General features: G+C 40.5%; 1 protein-coding gene across 3 annotated transcripts; it reads right to left on the reverse strand.

Annotated features, from left to right (window-relative positions):
* Positions 1–2,637: 2,637 nt before the first annotated feature.
* Positions 2,638–16,552, reverse strand: LOC105027356 (upstream stimulatory factor 2). 3 transcript variants are annotated; one of them, XM_010899432.5, is made up of 11 exons: positions 15,950–16,549; positions 14,978–15,042; positions 14,185–14,297; positions 12,148–12,264; positions 11,726–11,879; positions 11,306–11,393; positions 7,910–7,948; positions 6,802–6,860; positions 5,541–5,635; positions 5,309–5,437; positions 2,638–4,635 (listed from the first exon to the last, which is right to left on the reverse strand). In XM_010899432.5, exons 1-11 carry the CDS (start codon positions 15,988–15,990, stop codon positions 4,546–4,548), a joined length of 990 nt encoding a protein of 329 aa, XP_010897734.1. In that variant the 5' UTR covers positions 15,991–16,549; the 3' UTR covers positions 2,638–4,545. The 3 variants fall into 3 exon arrangements, with proteins under 3 accessions (XP_010897734.1, XP_010897735.1, XP_010897736.1); XM_010899433.5 differs by having other exon boundaries at positions 14,978–15,018; positions 15,950–16,544; XM_010899434.5 differs by lacking the exon at positions 7,910–7,948 and having other exon boundaries at positions 15,950–16,552.
* Between the last annotated feature and the right edge of the window lie 1,982 nt (positions 16,553–18,534).

Consider the following 18,534-nt stretch of genomic DNA (forward strand, 5'->3'; position numbering starts at 1 on the left):
ACAAAAATATAACTTTAGGCAGGCAGTCTGACAGAAAAGTTAATCACATCGACATTCATTAAGACTTGGCAAAACAAATCTCATCAATTAAGGCATGTGTATAATCTCAATCTGTGAGGTTGAATTTGTCCCATAGTCATTATTTTCCCAGCTAGGGCAACTAAGAGTCGTCCATCTTTTTTCATTGAGTTTCATGATGTCATCTGTACTCAGAGTATGAAAATAGATTGACAACTCTTGTTTTAGTAGCACTACCTGGGGGGAAAAATATTCTAAATCACATGTAAATAACATAAAGAATCTTGACTTATTTTCAGTTATCATCCAAAAGGGATTTAAAAATCTTTCTGATATTAAGTACACTTTTGATTAATAGTAAAATAAAGGTTTTAGTTGTTTTTGAAGTCTGCATAAATTGCATAGATTGGAGGAACATATATTTTTATTGAAACAATCATTGATTTAATAACCTGAGCTTTTTTCATATGACAGTGCTATGTTAAAGACTTCAAGGAATACTGCCAAATCATCTTGGCATGCCAACAAGCATGTAATATAAATGCAGGGTGAACATTATAGGCATCTGGATCTGATCAGTAAGAAGACAAATATAAGGCGGTGTTTATGAAGCAATTTACAGTTATTTCTGTATGACAGAATATTCCCGGACTATAATGCATGTATATTAAACTAACTTTGATGGCTAAGATGGTCAAATATGCAATGTATCATTTAGAAAATGTAAAATACGAGGGGTGCGTATTACATATCTTTTTTTTTTCTCTCTAGATTATACAAAAGAATTGCCTAATGATCTCATGTTAGTCTAAATTTCCTAATTCCTTTCTACTAGATAAAAAGAAAATACTCCATATCTGTATACTTTTCAATCTGAAAAAAGGAAACTTTCTTCAATGATTACATCATTTACTGTTACATGATGGGTTTGGGGACAGCAATTGAAAGATTATCAATAATTCAGTTAAATTGTGTTCAATTGAGGGAATCTGTTCCCAAGGATTCCTTCTAGTAAAAGAAAATACTTATTTGACTGTCACAATTTTAAACAGGAATAACAAGATTCTATTAAAAACAATCTATTTTGTGTTTAGTTAGTGACTCATTTTCACTGTACGCATATTTGGAGTTACATTCCAGCCCCCCACCATCTGTTCCCTCAGAAATTGTCCAGAGGCTGCTATAAAATAAGTGACACAGCCTTGATGACATACAGTATAACTACAATGGGATATAAATAGAAAATCCCAATTTCCAAATAATATGGGTCAGTTTCACAGTCACGGATTAAGACTACACTAGGACAAATGGAGTTTTCAGGAGAAAACTCCATTGAGCTTGTTTTTTGTCCTAGACTATGCTTAATCTGTGTCTGCAAAAACAGCCCTATAACTATTAAGAGCATTTTAATTTTTTTAAATGTTCTACTGTATATTGAGTATATTTCCAAGGATTATTATGAAGTGTCCAGCAACCCAGTGCATAACCATAACTCCATATGCCAGTCATTCATTGAAGCAGCCTGTATGCAAAGGTCTGTTAAAAGCACCTTGCCAACTGTGGTATTGAAAGAAATCGAGTATGTCCCAATCTGAGAGGACATGGGATCAGAGATCATCCACTTCAAACAAAGCAGGGGACACATAGACGCCTGCTGGCCTGGTTGTGTTTGACTGGCGGCTGTCAGACTGGCCAAGAGACAGGCACAGATGGAGGGACACAAGGAAAGACGGACTGGTTGTTTACTGATTTCTGAACAAAAACAATCGTCATGAAATCACTTAATAACAAAACCTTTTCACCAAAAGTAAATATAGTCATGATGGGGCCAGCAGAAAGAGTGAAAGTCAGCATTTAAGAAAGAAATGGAAAAGTGGGATTTATATATTAAAAAGGTGGTTTTTGACTACATCAATCATGAATCATGGTTATAATACTACTGTGAAATGTTCGGGGTTCCGCAAGGAGGGGTTTGAGAAAAACAGCCCACTAATGTGTTCATGAAAAAATATATAATAATCTGAATGTGACACCAAATCCCCCGATAGACCTGCTCCTAACCAAACAGAAAAATAACCACCTTCTTATTAATGATGTCCAGAAGTCATTTTAAAGATTTCAAATTTGAACAACAGTAACATCAGCAGCATTGTTCTATGAGGTTGTTGATTTTACTTCTACTTCTTTGGTGGAGGAAAGACAAGCTGCGGAAACCTGTATGTTTTAATTTTAGCACTGCAGGTTTTACCTGTAGCCTTAATGTTACGCATGGCCTGATCTTAGATCTGGTCGTGCTCTAGCATACACCATTACAGTCATTGAGACATGTTTTTGCTTTTGTATGACAACTTTGTGAGTGGGCAAGAAGAAACAAACCAGCGCCTAAGCTACATTATTCACCCATTATGCAGAGCTCCTTTGAAAAATGAGACCTTGGTCTCTATGGGACTGCCTGCTTAAATGAAGGTTAAATGCACCTTCTGAGTTTTTCTTTTACCACTATTAATTATCTTCTACCTTTGTTATTAACATACAGTATTAGTACTGTCATCCTAATTACCTTAACCATGCATACATCAGAATGGAACACACAACCCAGACAAAGACCCAGAAGACATGTTGACAAGGTTATTAGCAAGACGATCATTTATTTTTCTGCCATTTTACTTAGAAAAGTATTATAATCTAACCTGAGAATAGCAAGGCTGCTACAGGGGAAAGAAGTTGGTAGTTACGGTTTTTGCCATTTCAAAACATAAATCATCAAATGAACCACATGTTTAATCTGGGAACAATTATTCCTTTTCATACTTGATTTAGCAGACTTCCCACTAAATGTGTCTACTGCTAAATGAGGCCAGTTGATTTAGACTATATTCAGAAGAAACCAACGTGTCTACACTATGCATACTGTGTTTGTATCAAGCGAAAAGAGGAAACAACCTATATTCTGTGCCTCCAAAGCCCAAGGTCCGAGAGGAGAGTTTGTCAAGGTGGTGTTATTGCGTACGTAGGACTGTCGCAGGGTTTGGGTATTGGTGCCGCTTTGCTGCTTCCTGAGCCGGACACAACAGTACATGGCGAAAATGCTTGGATAAGGCTCTCCAACACTTATTTAGCTATTCCTGGGTCCACCAAACCACAGAACAAAACACATGATGCAAAAGAAATCCCCATCCACATTGTTATTGTCATTATCATCACCTGTCCGCGCATTCATAGCATTTCAATTTGGTTATTGTCCTGCAGAGTGAGAGTGTGTGTCTCAGAATAAATCTTCTCCAAGTCTTTCTTTGCATACACACCCCTGTTTGCAAGGAGGGGATATACAGAGCACACATTAGAAGTGCAAGGATAGGACATTTTCACTGTTCAATTATTCTCCCCAGAGTATTGCTCCCTGGGTAAATTGGGCTCCATCTGATGTCTTTGTTACAAAAAGAAAAGCAAAAGTCAGAAATGAAACATGTGGTTATTCGTACACATCAAGACATATCATACACACATTAGCAAAAGACATCCAAACGTTTATGTAGCCCCTACATTTAGCCTAGCAGTGAACACAATGCCGAATGGTACCCCGGCTCCAGAACTGGCTCCTTTTGACCGCACCCCCATGGGCCTAGTCTCAGTGCACTACTTAAAACCTCTACCTTATCTGAGGCCACATCAGATGGTCTAAAATCTCACCCAGCCAGAGTCTGAAACCAGCCTTAAAGAGTATGTGCATTTAATGGTCATAATTGTAGAAAAGGCCAGCATACAGAGAAAATGAGTTATTAATTACCATTTCTCTACCCATCAATGCCAGGATATTGGCAGCTACTCCTCTGGGTAGACCAAAATTGCATCCTTGAAATATCCAAGTCACTTTCTAAAAACATCCAAAACGTTGCCAACAATCAAGCCATTCTGTCACATAATGCTGAGTCGGTTTACAGGTGTTTATCGTGTTCGGTTTTAGCCAACAACCCTTTTATACACCAATCTATTTCTCTGTCTAGGATAAATGAGATTTAGGGAATATTTTAAGCAGTACACACAAAAAAAAAAGATTAACAGTAAACATCCCAACTTATTATTATAAAACCACAGATACAGACAAAAAGAAAAGCATGAAAGAAAAAAGGGAAATTAATTGGAAAACACCACAATGTAACACAATAACAAAATGTCCACTGTTACAGTCCACAGGTGATGAACTAAATAAATATAAAAGGGGGGTGGGTGTATCTGGGATAAGAAGTAAGCGCTCTACTCTTGTGGTTGTGCCCTTGTCTCTGCCAGAGGCACATTTCTATTTCCTACACTGTGGCTTTGTCATGTTGACTCGTCCTGGATCAGTCAAGTGCCATCAAGGCAGCAGTAGGGGGCTGGCAAGGGATCTGGACGCAGCCTCAAAAAGACCAGGAAAACAGCCACTGTCTGCCACTGAAAACCAGTCATCCTTCTGGTTGGTTGAGTTCTGATCCTGTGTGTCTGCTTCCTCTTTCCTCCCACGCCGTTCTCTCCACCCAACACCTTCCTCTACTGGGGCGGCGTCTCCACCACGCTCTCGATGCCGTGCTGCTGGAGCTGTGCTCGGAGAAGGGCGTTCTCGTTCTTCAGCTCCTCGATCTGAGACAAAGAGCAGATGACTCATAAACGAACGACAGTAATCGCCTTCAGTGTCGCCTAGTGCAACGTAGATGAAATGCAAAACGCCACATCTACTTCCAGGCCTCACATCTCCTTTTAATGATTCGAGAGCTACACAGAAACTTGTCTTCATGTGGAAATAATACTGCTACATTATACAAGATTCCCAAAATAAAGTTTTGACAATCCTGGCCACACATTCCATGGTTCTCATATCTCACGGTACTGTGCCATTCTCCCAGTTCTCCCCTGGGCAACACAATCACGGCCTCTCTCCTGCACAGCGCTATACAGTTTGCTTCTCAGCATTAGAATGAGCTTCAGTAGGGAATTAATGGCAAAACTCTCCTTAAAAACCTATGCCATTACTTCATTCTGACCATGTCATTGAACGGCAGCATTTGCATTAAGACAATCAAATAGAAAAGCTCATCTTCAGTGGATGGGGTTTGCGAATGGAACGTTTGAGCCAAAATCCTTGCCATTTGCCGGCATGAGATGCTATGTGATCACCGGATCTGTTTCTGCCCTTTCACCAACTGCTGTGTTCGGCCTGCAACGACTGAAGCAGTTGGCAAGACAGCTGGACCAGATGGCCGGGACCAGGGTAAGCTGCAGCCTGTGTGGAAGTGTTCCTTCAAGGTGGTTGTACCTGCTGCCTGCAGAGCTCGTTGTCCACCTGCACCCTCTCCACCTCCTTCACGCTGTCTTGGAGCCTCTGGTTATTCTGACGCAGCTCTCGGATGTAGTCACACGCCTTAGACAGGATCCCCCCTTTACTCTGGGGGATGAGGAAAGGGTTTAGAAGATTTACTTGCGCACAGACACAGACAGACAGACAGACACACACACACAGACACAGACACACACACACAGAGACATACCGCCCCGGTCTTGGTGCTGTCTATGTTGCAGTCTGGGATGATCTTGGAGAGAGTGACGATCCAGTTGTTGATCTTGTCTCTCCGCCGCCTCTCAACTGTTGACACACAGAACAGGCTCAGAGAAGGACACCAGTGGGTCAGAGGAAGCTACAGAGTCCGGGGATCATGGAGCTCAGTATGTGAAGCGAGGCACGTGCATCGCCCGTGTTGTGGGCACCCACATAAAAAAATAAAATAAAAAAAGACCTCTACCTGTAAATTGCTCTGGAAAACAGCATTTGCGGAATGACTCATATGCCTGTTTTTTTGTTGATGTTTTTTTTTATATATGTAAATGTAAAATTCTCTATACCTCTGAAATTTCACATTGGGTGGACTTGATATAACAACAGCAGCCTCTACTGGTTGTGGGATATACAACATTCGTTCTTTATCAGTTTAAGAGGAACTGTAAAGGAGACTTTAGGATAACAACATATTGTAAATATACTTTAATGGAACGAGATATGGAAGCTGAGAATTGCAAAGCTGGTGTGCACAAGTATTCGGGACCAAAAACACTTTCCCGCTATTTTAGGGCAACAAACATATTAGATTAACATTATGTACAATAAAGTAGTCATGTTTAGGACTGGGTCCCATAACCTTTGCCTGTAATGGGCTTCCAATCACCAGATGCTGGGTATCTTCCCCAGTGATGCTTTACTGTAAAAGGCATGCTTCATTGGATTCCCATCAGGTGACTAAGTAAGCCAGTCACTTTTAGGTCCTGAAAAACCCCTTTGTAGCTATGGCAGTGTGTTTAAAGTCATGTGTCCTGTTGCAAGACAAAGCACCTTCCACTGAATTTACAGGCATTCAGTGGTATCTAAGCAGACAAGAGGTTTCTGTACTGCTCAGAATTTGCCATACACAGCCATACATGCCCAAGCCATAACCACAGCGCCACTATATTTCACAGACAAGGTGCATGACCTGCTATGTTGTGGATCTTAGGTGTTAGTCTAATCTGTCAATAAAACATTTTCTCTGAACTCTACAGGCTCTTATAAAGGTGGTGGGGGGGGTTATTTAGATTTACCAGATTAAATTATCACTTAACACATTGGATTCATTTTCAATGCAAATCTGTTGGCATTTCTAAATTATCAATCTGATATGGATGAAAGTCTGTACTGGCCAAAAAAAAGTCCCCATCTGGAGTACCCTTTATTTTGGAAAGAAGGTCAACCAGTCAATGTAGGCCTTTCCATATCCTCACCTTCATTGTGTTGAGCTCTCCTCCTTTCATCTCTGGGAGTCCGGGGCCCATCCATTTTCCTACAAACATAAAGAAATTCAACACTTAAGCATTTTCCAAATACAGAGTCCTCAATTTACCACCATACAGATGAAAAGCTCTCGCAACTGCTTTTTTAAAATAAATATATATATAAAAACAATAACAAAAAAATGTATAACACTTGAGAATACAACAGAACTCCACCACCAGAACTACCATCTTGAAGCACCTGACCTCAGCATAGTTCCACCACTCAGGCAAAAGATCTGTACTCTGAAAGGGGGCCACAATGCACCACCCTGGGCGGCCGCGCTGAGATGAAGCAGCTGTATGGTGAATTATATTACGGGCGGTTTGACAGCCGCCTGGAACGATGGGCAGATTTCTTAGAGGTGTTAAAGGTGTGTGCCCAGGGGGAGTTCAAGGTATGGCCTACATCGGGGCGGTAAATTGTGATGCTAAAAAACCCAGATGTCGTCACCCCGGTTCCCAGGGTGGAGCTAATGACACAACTGTTTCTCCTCTGTGTGTGTCTTCCCTGAGGTATTTTATAATTAAGTTCAGCGAGACGAGCTCATCAAGCCACTGGAGATGAGAAGCGCAGGGCCACGTTGCTAAGGCAAAACAATTCAAAAGCACTTACTTTGACAACGTTTTGATCCAACTAATGAATTGTGTAACTTGAAAGGAAATGAATGAAAATGGTTGATGTTCACGCAGAGCACTTACCTTCTCAACATCTAATGAGTAAAAGTAATAAAAAAATTATAAAAAAGGCTAAATCAAAATGGGCGGCTGTTGCGTAGGCCTACTTATTTCAGGAGGTTTTACACAAGTGAACAGAGAGAAATACACCTCATGGCAATAACGTGTGAGGACTAACATCAAAGCAGGGGTACACACATCTACCAATTCTAAATGTATCTCACATCAAGGGTCTTACTAATCACCAGGGAGTTTGGATTAGTGAATAAGGAGGAATAGGGAGGTGGTGTGACTTCTCCTTTGTCCTTATAGGGCTGATTTGATTTGTTTATTGGTTGCAAGTTGGGGGGTGGGGGGAGGAGGGGGTGGAAGTTGTCCTCACCAGTTTGACCCGTCATGTTGCAGCATCTCGTTTTCGTCTCTGCAAACAGCAGGTAAGCGGGGGCAGGGTTCATTTCATTTATTAGCACAGATCAAATGTCTTTTCATGAATTAGATTATACATTGCTGATGAATATAATACATAAAAATATCATACATATCAAAATGGTAAGTGGAATTGGAATGGAAAACCATAAGGGGGGGGGGGGGGGGGGTCCTCCCTGAACCGAAGCACACACTGCAATGGTATCGGTCTATTTTGACTGGATACAGGTAAGATATATTAGTGAAGTAGACAAAAGCTTTACAGAAAACCAAAAACAATGGAGGACTCACTGCAGGGGACAACAGCTAGATTAGTCATAAACCAAGGTGCCACAGGAAAACCCCAAGCAGCCTAAAGTACTTTAGAGAAAACTAGGTCAGCCTGGATAGCAAAATAAAGCAGTGTTTATTCAGGGACCAGCAAACCTATGGAAATTCCTTTAACCTAAAGCTGTAATTTACATTTGTTTTCCCGATGCAAAAACAGAGATCTCAATGTTGTTTCACAGGCATGAGATAAGGGGATAATCACATAGGCCAACAGGCAGAAAAATGGCAATACAAGGGATAACTAACGCTAATTTGATTTGAGAGACGATCATGTGTTCATTCCGGGTGGCAAAACAATTCACTGACTGTGCCATGTATTTTCTCCTAGACAGGAAATTATGTAAAATGAAAAACACTTTGGACCTATTCTTCCAAACCATTTCCCTAAAGTGCACAAATCACTGAAACTAAATGCTATGACAGACACCTATCTTGTTTAATATACAAACACTTGCACGTAAACTAAAGATATAAAGGCTGTGTGTCAGGCATGTTTACAGTACATCCCTTGGTTCTGGCATCAGTATGTCTTCATGAAGAAGACTTCACATATGCTAGATTAACACTTAGATCATACCATTCTGCTCTACATTAGAATTCCAACCCCCATTCCAAAAAGGTTGTGATGCTGCATAAAATGTAAAAGAAAACAGAGTGCAATGATGTGCAAATCATTTAAACCCTACATTCAATAGAAAATAGTTCAAAGACAACATAACAAAATGTTGAAACTGAGACATTTTATTGTTTCTTGAAAAATGCATGCCCACCTTGAATTAATGCCAGCAACAAGTTTCAAAAAAGTTTGGACAGAGGCAACAAAAGTCAGGAAAAGAGGTCTAGTGCTAAATAACTAAACCTCGTGGAATATCACATAACTAATTAGGTCAATTGTCAACAGGTCAATAACATAATTGGGTATAAAAAGATTTTTCCAGAGAGGATGGGTTCATGTCACAAGAGTTTCATTGTGCAGGATGACGCTGTATTGTTCGTTGCATTTAACAAATAAACCTTGAAACTTTCACCACTCTGAAACACCGCACAAGCAAATAGAGCAACAATTTAAGAATAACGTTCCTCAGCGGAAAATTGCAAATAGTTTGGGGATATCATCCTCTATGGTACATAATATCATTAAAAGATCAAGAGAAATCTCTCTATGCAAGGGACCAGGCCAAAAACCAATACTGGATGGCCGTGATCTTTGGTCCCTCAGGCAGCACTGCATTAACAACAGACTTGATTATGCAGTGGAAATCACTGCATGGGCTCAGGAACACTTCCAAAAACCATTGTCAGTGAACACTATACGTCATTGCATCCACAAATGCAAGTTAAAACTCTTCCATGCAAAGAAGAAACCATATATAAACAAGATCCAGAAACGCTGCTGTCTTCTCTAGGCCCGAGCTCATTTCAGATGGACTGAGGAGAAGTGCAAAACTGTGCTGTGGTGTGACAAATAAAAATTTGAAAAGAGTTTTGAGAATCATGGACACTGCATCCTCCTGACTAAAAAGAGTGACCATCCGGCTTCTTATCAGCACACAGTTCAAAAGCCAGCATCCATGATGGTATGGAGGTGCATTAGTGCACATGGCATGCGTGACTTGCACATCGGTGAAGGCACCATTAATGGTGAACAATATATACAGGTTTTAGAACAACATATTCTGCCATCAACACAAGGTCTTTTTCATGGAAGGTCTTGCTCATTTCAGAAAGACAATGCCAAACCACATTCTGCACGTATTACAAGCTCTGAAGTAAAATAGTCCGCCTGCCTGCAGTCCAGACCTGTCACCCATTGAAAACATTTGTCGCATTATGAAAAAACTACAACAAAGAAGACCCTGAACTGTTGTGCAGCTGAAACCCACTATCAAGCAAGAATGGGAAAACATTCCACTTTCAAAACTACAGCAATTGGTCTCTTCAGTTCCCAAATAAGTATAGTTAAAAGAGGAGGTGATGCAACACTGTCCCAACATTCAAAATGGGCATGTATTTTTCCAAAAACAAAGACAATTTCTTAGTTTCAACATTTGTTGTTGTCCTTGTACTATTTTCAATTAAATACAGAGATAAATGATTTGCACATCATTGTTTCCGGTTTTCATTTGAATTTTACGCAGCGTCCTTTTTTTGGGAAACAGGGTTGTACAAGATTTCTAACTTTTTTTAGCAAGAATAAAGCAGATTTAACATTTTGGTTTCGATTCAGTGTTAATCTGAGTGGTTTCACATGGTAATAATATTGATGGTCGTGACTGAGAGATAAACCAATGAGAAAAAGGGACATGCACAAACCCAGCACCCTTAAGAGAGCATCAGCCCATCCCAAACCAACAGCAGAGTGACCCAGGAGACACCACACCACACACAGCTGTCTGAGACACATCCAGGTGAGGCTTTGGCCCAACCCAAGTCTCAGGAAACAGGAGTGAGGCAGTAAAACTGCACTTCCATGTTTTTGGAAGGGAATCAGGACAGGGAGGCATATCGAGGGTTTATCTACCATACACCCTGGTCTGGATGCATGGACCAGGTCCTATTTTACCTTACAGAATTGTATTTTAACCGTTGGTGTGTTAAATCAGATAACAGTATAGTGTCACCCGCTGAGACTTGCCTCTCATTATGGGGTGAAATGATCACACATACCCATGTTCTTGATTTAATATAAACCACACATGCTCTATGATTTACTTTCTGTGCCAAACTACCACGAACAGCTCATCTGTATTGTGAAAGCAAGTTGTAGCCAAAATACACGGTGTTTGCCAGTAATGCTAATGCTAAAGTTAGCTGGCAGGTGATTAACTACCCTGAAACATGACCTTGACCTATAGGTGAGTAACTACTCTGAAACATGACCTTGACCTATAGGTTATATACACTGAACAGGATTGTGGAAAAGGAATGTAAGGAGTGTGGAGGTAGGTTTCTGGGGGGGCTCGGACTGCTGTGTGCGGGTGAAGCGTAGAGGAGAGTATGAGGCAGCCTTATGTATACTCACTCAGGGTAGGGGTGGGTGCGTGGGGCTATAGTTCTCTGGGTGCCAGCCTGCAGGACATCTGGGGGGGTCATCATCACATAGAACTGACCTGTGGGAACAGAGGAATAGAAACCAAAGACACAGAAGGGGAGGGGGACAGAAAGAGGCAGGAGAGGCAAAGACAGAGACATTTACGTGGCAGGTTGCAGTTGTCACTATGGGCCCTAGATCCCAATGCCTTTATTGTTACATGCCGTCTAATTGGAGTTAGCCGTGTGACACAGAGCCCTCGTGCAGAATGGTTATTCCCACCGAGTCAGCGCCATGTCATGGTACTCTAATGACCATTTGCGTTCAAACTTCTTTACGTCTGCATTGACAGGATGTTTGCCCTCACGGGATGGATAGCTTTGCATTAGAATGAAGGCGTTGTGGACTCACCCCCGGCCTGTGTCAGAGTGGGGTCAGCGGTGGTCTGAACGGACACGGTGCCGTCGCTCACAGCCGACGCGGGGAAGTAGGCGAAGCGTGTCTCCCCTGCCACCGTCTCCGCCCCGGGGCTTCCCCCATTACTGAAAGGGTTCTGGATCACAGCCTGAGAGACCAGCGACGGGACAGGAAGTTAGCAAGCCTCACCGATAACAGGCTTATAACACGGCACGTTACGTCATTACAACATGTTATTAACTGACATGTCACGGCACGTGTAAAACATGAAAACACAGCCTGCATTACTGTTAATAGCTTGCTTGAACCATAATAATCGATTATGTAGCCATTAGCGAGAGTGCTAATGGAAGGCAGGACAGCGGCTGGCTAACTGTTCTCTGGGCTGGGGAGTGTCCCCTTGTTCCGGTACCTACCTGGGCCACTGCCTGGGGAGCGCCGGCAAAAGCGGCTGTTGACACGACGCTTACTGCTCCTCCGTCGTCTCTCCCCTCCAGCTGCTGGTCAGTTACCTGGACGACACGGTAAGTCACCTGAGGAACAAAGAGAGACCAAGAAAGCGGGTCAAAACAGAAGGACAGACAGAGAAAGAATGGTCATTCATTCTCACAAAAATATATTGGTTTCTGGCCAAGGCCTTTGTGATTCCACCTCTTTTTTCTTTTTCCTTTTTCCAGTATGTGTGTTCTATAAATGTGCTGGTTATTTCTCTCATACTTGTCTTCATACCATAGGCTACATTTTTAAAACCTTCCCTCAATGCATGATGTCTCAAGTATGCAGAACAGGGTTGATTCAATACGAAAACAATTTGTTTCAAAATAATCAGTGTTTCAGTCCCATTCACGTGTGACTCGCCACTTGACTGACATGTGACAGCAGCTGCATGCGAATCTGGGGAAGAGCCTACACTGATTGAATGGCTTAAAATCAGCTTAAGGTCAGTTCATTGGCTCGCTGAAGAAAATGCATTTCTGTGAAGAAGTACTGTAACGTCCACCGTGCCAAACTAAAAGTGTTGACAGGTATTTAAGGTTATCCAATTAGGGCACTCAATGCTACACCCAAACCTGTAGGCTATTTTAACCCTTAAGTTATGTTAGGGTCAAATTGACCCGTTTTAAGACTTCGATATGTCTGAAATACCATGTAGGTTATTTTGATCTGCATGAAACTTGATGATATTGTCAGCATTGTGTTTATGAACATATAAAATGGAAGGCAACCAAATTTAAAAATGTTAAGGGCCTCTAAATAAAAATAGTTACATTCGTAATGTTATCGTCAAAATAACCCGGTGGTGGAGAATCGATAAAAATGCTTGTTGAGTGCAGATAGAGTGGAAACTACACCAAAACACTTTTACACACACCCCCACACCCCTACACACCCACTGTAGCAGTACTTCTTTACCAGGTCGAATGAAGTGAGGAATTGTCACATTAGAGATATTACACCCACTGAGACCCTTTGTAATGTCTAACAGCACCCCTCACCTTTTACAAACACAATTATTATTATCTTTGTTATTATTGGAACTGAACTTTTCTCGCGGGAAAGGCTTTGTTGTGTAGTGTGTGGGAGGACCCAGGAAGTACTGTTCATAACTTTCCCAGGGTTTTATTACTTATAGGGCTTGCTAAGGACCCTGTCCATATGTTACTTCACAGACTACAAGTCCAAAAATGTATCAGTGGCTAATCAGCGGCTAGCTTGTGGGATACAAAGACAGGGAGAGATACATTCCGTGCAACCATGTCACTTGAGCGATTTCAGATATTCTCCAGAGTAGTTCGCTTCGATAACTGACCCACAATCAGCCCGTCATGTGAGAGACAAACAACATGTGATGTGAGAACCTGCCCAGAAACCAAGCCTCTGAACATTGTCATGAATTTTCATGCAGAGATGACCTGCCCTGCTCCATCTGATTCCTTAACTTTTGATTTGTGTGTAACATGTTTTGACCTGAAACACTGATGTCGTCACTATGATGACAATACTGTATCTAGACATTATTAAGCAGAATATTGCCTAGAACTTTAAAAAGTATTGGTTAATTTTGTCCATCATAGCAAATAGAGACATTTCTGTTTTCGGGATGAAAAAAATTAGCATTCATCATAAGGTAAATGTGGTCTAAATGGTCTATATAATAAAATAAAACTAGTAAATCTTATAATTTATATGAGTTGGTTATGGATGTCAAACATTTGTATGGGGCTAAAATATCAATAGTGCGTACTGGGTAGTGATTTAACAGCCCGTGTCAATTTGATCCGCTAACAATGAGTGTAACCAAAATGTTAACATAAGGGTTATATCCGCTCCAAAGTTTAAAAACAGCAAAGTGAGACTATTTCTGTATCAATAAGGATGGTTCTTAGACTCTTTATACTAGGAAACTACCACTGGCAAAACAATTTGGCCACAACTGTCTGGAGGAGACCTACCTGACCCCCCTCAGTGCGGAACTGGTACTGAATGTTGTGGTCCGCAAATGCTTGTGCCTGCTGAACACTGGCAATGGTAACCGCAGTCTGTTCCCCTCCCACTGTACAGTCACCTAAAATGACAGGATGAGTAGAAGGACATAGGGGAATAAAACTCAAACTACTTAAGATTGCGACATGAAATGTATTTTGGCCAGTTTTTTTCTATAGTATGTCAAATCCAGTGTCCACTGTAACCATTGGCTACTATGAGGTTGAAGTAGAGATTCTGAGGACACTTGTTTACATTTTGTTTTAACCATTCAAAAAGGTTAACACCTAATGCATTATGTGTTCATCTCAGAGCACTAAAAAGTGTAATGGATTAATATAATCTATAAGCACTAATGTTAAGTATTCATTATTTACTTTTCATGCCTAAACAAAAAGTGCAGAACCAAGATAAGACATTGACTATGTTCTGGTGGCTGCATAAATGTGAAGGAACAAGCCAAACCAGAAGTACCTGTTATGTCAATAGCCACAATAATCTTTGTGCCACCTATTTGTGGCACCAAAGGTATGTATAAAAATAGTTGCCATTTTAAATGGTGAAACCAGTGTAAATAAAAAGGTGAAACCAACCTTCAAATGAAAGCAGAGAATCTATAATTAAAATGCAAGGTAATTGTATGATTTCAGGGCCAAATAATTATATAAATTAATGTCCCAATAATTACAGAAAACCCTACATTGGAATGTAAAAACAGAAAAATTACATAAACAATACATTTAAACACAATTACAGCTTTACCTTCTAATTGGACAACTTCGTCCTCCTCTTGTTTTTCGTGACTAGACACAAAACAAGGACAAATTCTAAATATAAGCAAATCACGAAAACGGTTAAGGTTATATTACTGTAGATAGTTTCTGACATTGAAGCAGAAATTTGGGAGAGACCAGCCTAGCGACTACAATATATGCAACGGATATACTAGCTAGCTATATGTGGTAAGTGCATGCTACCTACTTTATCTACAGTACAGTAGCTGAGAATCGGGATTACTTGCTACCCTACATTCCATAGAATTACTGTACACTGTCAAAAAAAGATGATCTAGCCTACTAGGTAAGTCAAGTGTACTAGCTAAGTTAAGCTACAAATTATGCAATCACAAATATAGCGTAGTAGTAGCTAGCGGTGGCAAATCAATTTACTACTACTAACTGCAAAACCCACTGAGGCAACAAATAACTATAACGTCTACTATGTGTTGTACACCTGAATTTACTGGAAGCTAGCTAGAAAACACAGTAACGCGTTAACTTGCTAACTTTCATCTAGTAACAACAGTTAGCTAACAGATAATCCTTGGTATAGCTACTTTATTTCGCCAGCCGACTGCAGCAGGGTAAAACGATTAATATACAGTGGGTATCAAAAGCATGACGATTATATCGTTTTGAGATTCCCAGCGACTCCGTACTACACTACAGACTGCAGGACAGTACTGTACTGGGTTAGCTACTGTAACCAAATAAACTATATAATACAGTAACTGGTAGTTAGCTTAGCTGTGCATAAGATGACCAACATATTGAAACCACTGACAGTTAACGTTACCTAGCTACAATTTGTTGCTATTTAACAACGTCGTAAGTTTATACATACTGTACATGGAAGATTTTCTGTTCTATACTCTAGACTAGAAAATGGAGGTCAGGCCTTCGCTTATTAGCTGAGGAGACAATCCACATGACGAGGAAGTAACGCGCATATTACCTTGTTGCGGTGTTCAGACTCTGTTCGAGGTGCATATCCATCAGGGTTAGAATAAAATGTGATATTCAGTGACACGGACGCGTGTATGGAAGTGCTGATCACGGGAACAAACACCCGGGTCATGTGAGAGAGACAGTCCAAGACACGTGAGACATATATCGGACTCGAAGTTAAAATGGAGACCGCTGTCGCTGACTTGTAATGTCGCTCTCGAAGCTTTCACTCTCCACCTTTTTACTCGCGCCTCTTGCAATATAAATTTTAGTCTGTATCGATAGGATATCAACTTGGATTGTCGAATTAGTTTAGGTTTAACGTAATTGCACTGTAATTCGTCGAGTAATTTCGGCCAATGTTTGGCAACGCTCGGATTTTTCTTCTCTCAAAACATGCACCAAACCAACGTCCGTGGTTCACAAAATATGGAGTGGACTAGACTATTCATTTGATTCCCCGTCCTGCGCTCTGACTATTTTTGTGCAGCTTTTGATCTTGAAAGGGGTGTAATGTTATCTCGTGAAGGATAAACATCAGACAGTTTTGATATGTGCTCCAGATTGAAACAGATTTTATTCCAACCTTTAATTCCATAATTTGTAACGAAAAAGAATTGTAATTACACATCTGGCTATTATTTCTGTGTACATGCAGCACTATCGTGTGATATTCAGGTTAAAAATCTATTTCGTGTTATAACTGACATACATTACTATGCGACTGATCACGTTGGTCTACCCAGGTGACAGCAAAGATCCAATCCGGGTTTTTGCATGAACCACATGACTGTCCTTAATGCCCTGTCAAAGAATAGTGATGGATTAACAAAACGGCAAACACGCTGCAATATCGTTTTGAACTATGCTCCATTGAGCATTTTGTGAACAATCTATAAAAAAAAAGAAGTGGAAGAAATCTAGACTTGTTAATATAATTGTTTCATATAATTAGCCTTTTTGTTGACATTGAATCAAATACACATCAGGAAACAAACATATATAGTGGGTAATATAGTTAGGACTTGAATCTTGTTTGCCACAGTAGTCAGCGCCACTTCCAGGCATAAGAGACATTAGCGGTCGCCTACTGACCTCTGGCTGCTAGGGGCCCTCTCTAATATATCAAAATGTTTAAAAAAAACAAGATCACCATTCAGTGTTATTTTTTTGTTAATGAAGGCTTACATATATAGTCATGCTTTTAAAAGTCAGTGGCTTTTGCAGATGATTGCATGAGGATATTATGTCTGAAGACAAGAACATGCCAGTTTGGCATGCAAAGTGTAACAACTGAGAAAGACAATAACAATCTCCCCAAAACCCAGCAAACAAGAAATCTGGGGAAGAACTTTTTTTCAGTTTCAGCACATGCCCTTCAAAAGGCTTGTCCATGGCCCTGCTCTTGCACATGCCTGTGTAGCCTACCATAACAAAGTGGATTTTTGACAGCGGATCACTGATTTTACATGGGTCATTTGTGTTTTGCGGGATGTGTATGATCTGACAAAGATCAATTTTGGATCAAAAAGTTTTTGTGTGTTCAAAAAATGACTGAACAAGGTTCTACACATTTAGGGCCCCATGCTGTTCACTGTGGAGAATGCTAGACACCTGTAGGGTCTTATGACAAGGTGATTATATTTGTTTTCATGGACAAGTGTCCCTATTGCGCCACCTATTGCCCTACCTCAGGGAACAAAGGTTGCATCATTCTCCCAAGGTTGTGTGACTTTCTACGTCATGTCCAATAAACTGAATTTGCCACAGTTTGACTACGAACAGTTTGTACCAATATCTCAAAAGCCTCAGAATGTTTCAGACTTCAATTTGAACTGTTATGGCAAAGGGTCTGCATACTTATGTAAATTCCTTTTTAATAAATGTGTACATATTTCAAAAAACGTTTCCACTTTGTTCTAATGTTTCTCGACTACTGACGTTGTTTTGTGAACATTAATGCTTGTTGAATGTTAGTTTTGAGTTTAAAGTGGCAATAATGGTTTAAGAGTATTACTAGCTTATACAAGCAAAAACGATCATCCTAATAATCTAAATAATATTTTCCTACAAAATGGATTAGAGTGCCTGAGATATTCCCAGGTTAAACTTTCTTGCTCCTCCGTCTATCATTTTGCATTCACTGGTTATCAGCTTATACTTGTTTTAGACACTTGCAGTTCTTTCCTTCCTGCCCCTAACCACCCTGGAAAAGCGAATACTATTCCGGTCTCATTTAGTTAGGGATGACAGGGAGACAAATGTTATTGTTCAGAGTCAAGATACACAGTTCCCCTTTACAGTTAGTACAGACGTATGTTTACTCCTTACAGAGAACTATCGCTGCAACTAGTCCGATTTAAGCTTGTGTGACGGCACACAAGCAGTTTGCTCTTTTCCCTCGATAACACTCCAACCCTTAAAGGGACAGCTAGAGAGACAGTTTTGTACTGTTGAACATAATTTAATCGTCAGCTCAAAGAAGACATTAATCTCCATTTGACTTTAGATAAAAATGGGAGTTTGAATATAGTCCTGTTGTTTGAAAGGAGGACTGGGTCAATTGATGGTTTATGGAGCAATGGGATGATG

This window comes from Esox lucius, chromosome 20 (assembly GCF_011004845.1).
Source record: "Esox lucius isolate fEsoLuc1 chromosome 20, fEsoLuc1.pri, whole genome shotgun sequence".
In the NCBI taxonomy this organism is placed as follows: domain Eukaryota; kingdom Metazoa; phylum Chordata; class Actinopteri; order Esociformes; family Esocidae; genus Esox; species Esox lucius.

Bases quoted from the DNA above. Each gene is read 5' to 3' on its own strand.
- LOC105027356 (XM_010899432.5), bottom strand. From the start codon at position 15,990: ATGGATATGCACCTCGAACAGAGTCTGAACACCGCAACAAG. The intron at 11,394-11,725 runs GTGAGTCCACAA...CTGTTCCCACAG, and splicing joins CACTCTGACACAGGCCGGGG to GTCAGTTCTATGTGATGATG. The intron at 5,636-6,801 runs GTGAGGATATGG...GTGTGTCAACAG, and splicing joins GAGAGCTCAACACAATGAAG to TTGAGAGGCGGCGGAGAGAC.